Source organism: Schistocerca serialis, chromosome 4 (genome assembly GCF_023864345.2).
Source record: "Schistocerca serialis cubense isolate TAMUIC-IGC-003099 chromosome 4, iqSchSeri2.2, whole genome shotgun sequence".
NCBI lineage: Eukaryota > Metazoa > Arthropoda > Insecta > Orthoptera > Acrididae > Schistocerca > Schistocerca serialis.
In genome coordinates this window covers 896,750,082-896,757,188 of record NC_064641.1, presented here as the reverse complement: position 1 = coordinate 896,757,188, position 7,107 = coordinate 896,750,082, and the positions used below count along the sequence as shown (strand labels likewise).

Below are 7,107 nucleotides of genomic sequence, written 5' to 3'. Positions count from 1 at the left end.
TGTCTGCTGTGTTTTACAACGTCGTGTAAACACTTTAAATTCGGCCCGAAACGGTGTTGTTATAAAAATAATAGTCTTAAAGGAAACAGAGACAGAAGTCTCGACATTGCGCGCGTAGTTTTCTGAGATCCAGGGCGTAGGTACGTGAATTATTGATTTTTTAGTGTCTGATATTTCTCCGAAATTCGTCTGCTACGAACGTCAGGTCCACCCATTCAAAGGAAAATAAATACTTTAGCAGGCATAGAAACACATGCCTCAACAAATAGCTGATGGATGAAGCTGGAAGTAAGTTGGCTATTAAAGTAAGTGCACTATTTTTCAATGGAAGCTATTTTGCGACTACTTGACAGTACCATTAATTAGAAGGACGGTAATGTATTTTTATTGTTTCCCAGTTAGAGCCATTTATTCATCAGGTAGGAGGACATTCATCTATGCTCTGCTTAGACGAGTATACGGTTTGCAAGCCTTTAGTGAAAAGAGAGCTAGAGTTTTACGAAACGCTTCCAGATGCCATTCGAAATTTCACTCCAAAATTTTACGGAACGCTACAAGTGAAAGCTGTACCCGAAGAAGATGGATACATATCGCTCATTGCCATTCCTACGGACTCCTATTCTCCGAAGCAAAATCAACGCAGCACAAAAAGGTAAATCTAAGTAGTTACTGAGATTCCTGTTGGGGAGTACTTTTTTGAGCAGATTTTGCGCGCTTTTGTAGCAGACACTTACCAAGAATGTTTCCTGACAGAAATTCAAATGAGAATTATATGATGGCTGAAGGAGATTGCTGCCCATTTAGAGACCTGTGAGGCAACATTCATAGTAAGGGTTTGGATGTCTCGTACTGTTTAATACTCAACCTCAGTAGAGAAGACTGGTAACACGAACTCGTCTTGTTTTTAGAAAAATCCGTATTCGTCGAACAGGTAGTATTGAAACAGAAGGCGTCAACAATGAATTATTTGAAGAAGATTCCATAAGAAATGAAAATCAAATGGATATCCCAAAATCTGGAGTGCCTGTCAATCCGTGGGTACTTCTGTGTTATGAACGTCAGTTACAGAAGATGATTTCTACTGTTAAAGTTGGTGAACAGGAACCAAGTATCCTTTTCAAAAACAGGGGCACCGTTTGTGCAGTGTATGTATGAGTCAGGCCAAGTCCTGATAATGTAGAGATTTCTCATCGCCATAAATATGTGTCCATTGTTCAAACTATTTAGCTACTTAGGCTATAAGTATTTTAGGTAGGCCTATGTAAAGGGACAGCTGTTTACAGCAATTATTTTTATTTATTTGAAAGTAAAAGTTTCTTTGTGAATGTTACTGATAAGTGAGTTGTGGAAGAGGAGACAATATGCAAGCATGAAATAATTAAATAGTACTAAAATTGTCAATGTACAGAGTGGAAGAAAATATCTACTTAACAAATAATCAGATTTTATTTTACTCGAAAATTTGGCATCTAGGTTTACCTATCCTTGTATTCTTGATCTGAAAATGGGCACACGCCAATATGGAGATACTGCAAGTTTGCCAAAGAAACAAAGTAAAATGTTCAAAGTTGTTAGCACAACATCTGGAAAACTTGGTGTTCGTATCGGAGGAATGCAGGTCAGTATAGTCTCTTATTAGTTGTTTCTTCTTCTTCTTCTTATTATTATTATTATTTTGTCACTTTGTTTCTGTGTACCATGACTTATTCTACATTACATGGTATTTTGGTATTTATTTAGCTTATTTATTTTTTTATTTATACATCCAAGGACCATCTCATAGTGGTGTAGGAATTGTCATGGCTGTACAGTGAAAGTATATAGCTCAAACTATACCCATATGGAAAATAAAAGTACAGAACACACAGAGTGGATGGAATGAATGAAGGGAGATGTTTAAATTCCCTGGGAAACTTTGTGATAAATTACACAATGTTTGGTGCACTCCACACGTTCGTCCTTATTTCCTGTTACTTGATAGTATACAGTCATTCACAACTGCCTTGTTTTACTTGCTTCTTTGAAAGGGCTTCATCATACTCTTACTCAACTTCTCCAGCGGAGTGCATTGGACAGCCCCAGCGATGATAAGACAGATACTGTACAATGAAATTACTGTCCCCCCTGCTGAGTTTTGACTACTAAAGTAATGCTGCTCAGCATGGTGTGATGAACTGCATAACGTCCCACATCTCTCCTCTCACCCTTCAACTCCATGCTGCTAGCATCTTATCAAACAATGGAATTGCTGGGTAGGAATATCAACAATGTAGGAAAAGATAAATTGCTACTTACCATAAAGAAGACACGTCAAGTTGCAGACGAGCACGAGTGTCTTTTAATTGGCCTCTCTGCAACTTGACGTGTCTTCTTTATGGTAAGTAGCAATCTATCTTTTCCTACTAACATCTCACAATTGCATCAGTTGGGACTGTTCTTTCAACAAATTCTTACATACAACAGCTCTCAGTCTAGCCCATCTAGGCGTCACCCTTGTTCCTATCTCTTATCCAATTCTTACCCTTCCTCCCCCCCCCCCCCCCACACACACACACAAAAACAAAAAACAAACAAAAAAAATCTCCCACCATCCACACTGCAATAGCTCTATACTACTTCCTCTTACAGTAATTGTATTTCAGACTGGCTTCGCATGTTTCGCTTTTCCTTACATTATCCTTTTCAGTCTGTGCAGCCTGTTTTTTCCCACAACCATTACTGTGCTGGATCTACCCTCATCCACAATTTCTTCCCTGTGTTTTTGCATTTATACCAGTTACTGCTCTTGCATATATATTTCAGAATTGTCAGTGTTCATTATGTAGCTATCCACCTCCTCCCCTGTTTCCTCCTGTTGGTATTCACACAGTCATGCCAGTGTCTTCGAATGGAAAGGCCTGATATGATGCAATAAAATACAGTCCCAATGCATTCCCTTCCCTGGCCCCGCCGTAGGAGGAACATAGGGCTACTACTCGCCCCAGTACCTAGTCTTACCACGACCAACAGGGACGCCTTTTTGACCAAAGAGCCTTTATTTTTTTGTCAAACACATTGAAGACAAATACAGGGAAGTTGCAGGCATCTCTAAGATAAGAGTGTTTCCCTCCAGATTAAAATGTCATCTCCTTCCCAGTCATGGGTACTGCTATCTTGTGAAAAGTTGGGTGACATTCCTGTGGCTGTCACTCTCCACAGGAGTCTCAAATTGGTCCAGGGCGTCATTTGTCAACGTGATCTTCTTTTGAAATCTGAAAATGAGCTATGAGCGACAGGATGTGCATTTCATCTGTCATGTCCATAGGGAACGAAGGGAAAACAGAATTGCTACTGGACATTCATTTTGGCTTTTGAGGGTGCTACATTGCCTGAGAAGGTCAAGGTGATGGTTTATGGGTGTGACGTAAAACTCTATGTTCCTTGTCCTATGGGGTGCTTAAAGTGTATGTAGTACCCTCTTGTTGTTGTCCTGCTATCCCTGTCTGCAGAGATTGTGGACATTTCTTGCACCTGTACCCCCACCTATGTAAACTGCGGCAACCTCCATTCTTACTGATCACCAGATTGTTCCATTTTTAAGTGTGAGAAGAAAATCCAGGAGTATGAGGCCCCGGGGAAGCTCACATATCAAGAGACCAGGAAAAAGTATGAGCATCTTTACTCCATAGAAATCACACAATCTTATGCTACAGCTGCAATCTCTGTCAATGATGCCTCCCTCTGTTGAGCTCCCTACAGTGGCCCTCAGAGCTGCCCACTGATACCTGCCCCCCTAGGCAGTTAGGGGTCCTTGTGGTGCTTCCGCCACACCTGCTTTGGGACATTGGCTCCCCCTCTGCCGGGCACACCAGTCCCCATCCCAGAGCTGGAGGCCCGTAATCCTCCTCTGCCTTCTCTAGCTAGGAGGAGGTCCCTTGGAACATGGTTCCTGCTGGTCCACAACCATATGCCAGCTGGTGGCTGAAGGAACCACAGGCTACTGGCTGTCAGACTTCTTTCTTCCTCTGTCCCTGAAACCAATTCAGGGAGAAGAACAAGGACAAAAAGAAGTCCTCTAAGACGAAGGAAACTCTGATGGCCCCCACACCACTCCTGCACACGAGGTGGAGATCCCGGTGACCCTTGAGGCACCAGATCTCCCCAGGCAATGTACCGCAGAATGTATATCGGTGGATCCCCTTACATCTCGGCAGCACATGTCCCTAGGTGATAACCACCCCTCCCTCCCCCCCTCCTGTCGTGTCGATTCATGCCCCCACAGTATTCAGAGAGTCTGATCCTCCAGTGGAATTGCAGTGGGTTTTTCCACTGTGTGGCTGAGCTGCAGCAGCCTTTAAACACTTACCCTGCATTCTGTATTGCCATCCAGGAAACGTGGTTTCCAGCAACTTGGACCCCTGTCTTTGTGGCTACTGAGGTTATTTTAAGAATCGCACCAGCTATGAAAGGGTATTGGTTGGAGTTTGTACATATGTGCTTGACTCTGTATATAGTGACCTTGTACCTCTTGATACACTGTGGGAGGCAGTAACTGTTCAGGTAAGAGCACCTCAGGATTTTACGATATGTAATGTTTATCTCCCTCTTGATGATGTCATGTCCCAGCTCCCCCCACCTTTCCTAGTCTCGGCTGCCTTAAATGCCCATAACCGTTTGGGGGATGGAACAGTGATCACTGGCAGTGGTAAAGACATTGAAACTTTACTGGCACACCTCCTGCAGGCTCGGGGTTAGAATAGGCCGGAGGGTATTCCTGCCTGTCATAAGAGGTGACTAAAAGGAGTCTCGCACCTTTCAGCCTTTATGTGATGGTCCCCTGTAGGGTTTGACCTCCAATTATCAAAATTTTCCTGAAGAGCAAGCCAACTGGGGAAGGGCTAGGTGCCTAGTGTCAATCGTGCATTGAGATTTTTAGCCCACTTTCTCATTGTGGCATTGCAGTCCTGCTCATCCTCCATCACACCTTCCTGGGTGTGTTTTCCTCCACCCACTATGGAGTGTCGTTTTCAGCACCATAGCCAGTCCGTTGTGGTGGGGCTGCCATGTACCCTGTTGGTTGCAGCCCCCTGGTCACACATGGATTGCTCTGCTCATGCCTGTGCCGTTAACTCCTTTTGTATCCCAAGGACTAGATGCCTGTTACCCAGGGGCATCGGGACTCCTGGCAGTGGCCTTCCTGTCGGGTTGCTTTTGCTGCGGCTGGATGGTGCCCGAGGGGAGGGCCCCTGGTCGGAGTGGGTGGCATCAGGGCGGATGACACACACCACGTCATCACTTGATGGTGATCAAACACCAGCAGTCTCTAAGTGTTCCAAGTCTCAGTACAATGCAAGGAAGTATGATCCTAAATGTTCGCCTCCCTTGCCACATCATGGGAGGAACGCGAGGCTAAGGATGACAACGAACCTTATTCGCCTCGGTACTTCATATGTATGAGAGCTGATGGTGACTCCTTTGTCTCGATGAAGCCTCAGTTTTTTGTAGTGCATTCAGAGGACAAGTTTGGGGAGGTGGAGGGCTTGTCCAAAATGCGGTCAGGGTCAGTCTTAATAAAAACGGCATCCTCTGCCCAGTCACAGGCAGTACTCGCTTGTGACAAGCTGGGGGATGTTTCCATTACTATCACGCCTTATAAGAGCTTAAATATGTTCCAGGGTATTATATTCCTCAGAGACCTTCTTTTGCAGTCTGACGACAAGCTGCCCGCCAACTAAGAGTGACGAGAAGGTCAAAGTGGTGGTCTACCACATTGATGTCAAGCTATATATCCCTCCCCCAATGTGGTGCTTTAAGTGCTGGAAGTTCGGCCACATGTCTTCCCACTGTACTTCCAGCATCACTTGTCGAGATTTTGGCATCCATCCCATCCCAATACTCCATGTGCCCCACCTCCCATCTCTCTCAACTGTGGAGAGCATCATTCCCCTTCCTCACCAGACTGCAGGATTTTACAGTGAGAAAGGAAAATCATGGAGTACAAGACCCTGGGCAGACTGACGTACACTGAGGCTAAGAGAAAATTTGAACACCTGCATCCTGTGCGTATGACATCGTCTTATGCAGCTGCTGCAACAATTCTGACACCATCAGCTCCGCCAACCCAGGTCACCTCTCAGAGCTGGAAGACTACACCTGCCCCCTTGATGGTGGGGAGCATTTCCTTCCCTGTTGTTTCTGCACCACCTACTTCGGGAGCAACACCCCCCCCCCCCCCCCTTCTCCCCCAACCATCATTGATGTCCGTCCCCACTTCTAAGCCAGAGAAGCGTAAGTCTTCTTTGGCTTCTCTCACTAGGAAGGGGTCCCTTGGGTCACTCCTTTCCCAGGGTTCTTCTAGTGGGGAAGACGACACCCACCAGTGGCTGAAGAGCCCAAAAGCAGCTGGTCGTAGGGCTTTACGCTCATCCTTAATCCCAGAGACTGAGCCAGTGAAATCTTTCCAGCCAGGGAAACACAAGGAGTAGCGAGAGAAATCCAAAACGAAAACCCCTAAGATCAAGGAAATTGTGGTGGCACCCACACCACCACTACCTACAAGATCTGCGGCTGATTATGGGGCGGAGATTTTTGTGTCCGCTGAGGACCTAGATCTCGCCAGACCCTCAGACACAATGGATATAGACTGCTCAGGCAATAAATTAGTGGCAGCAGGTGACTCTGAGGTGTAAACTGCCTCATTGAATGTTCCATGCCTTCCCAATTCATCCTCCAGTGGCGGCCTTTCCACCGCCTGGCTGAGCTACAGCAACTGTTAAGCTTTACACCTGCTATCTACATTGCCCTCCAGGAAACCTGGTTCCCAGCGATGCGTACCCCTGCCCTCCACGGCTATAAGGGATGTTACAGGGACCATAGCAACTGTAATCGAGTGTCAGGTGGAGTTTGCGTTTATGTCGTAAACTCAGTCTGCAGTGAACATGTGCCCCGTCAAACACCTCTTGAAGCTGTGGCTGTGAGGATAAGGACAACGCAGGAAATAACTGTCTGCAATGTATATTTTCCTCCAGATGGTGCAGTACCCCTGAGTGTATTAGCTGCACTGATTTTTATTTCTGGGAGATTTTAATGCCCATAACCCCTTGTGGGGTGGTACCACGCTTACTGGCC

The 7,107-nt window shown here is 45.5% G+C and overlaps 1 protein-coding gene across 1 annotated transcript in view; it reads left to right on the top strand.

Annotated features, from left to right (window-relative positions):
* Positions 1-7,107, top strand: part of LOC126473568 (inositol hexakisphosphate kinase 1-like) — a 72,601-nt gene continuing 65,494 nt past the window's right edge. The window contains exons 1-4 of the mRNA XM_050100702.1: positions 1-305; positions 399-652; positions 909-1,108; positions 1,443-1,618. Coding sequence (XP_049956659.1) covers positions 273-305; positions 399-652; positions 909-1,108; positions 1,443-1,618 — 663 coding nt within the window. The 5' untranslated portion in view covers positions 1-272. The remainder of the gene's footprint in view (positions 306-398; positions 653-908; positions 1,109-1,442; positions 1,619-7,107) is intronic.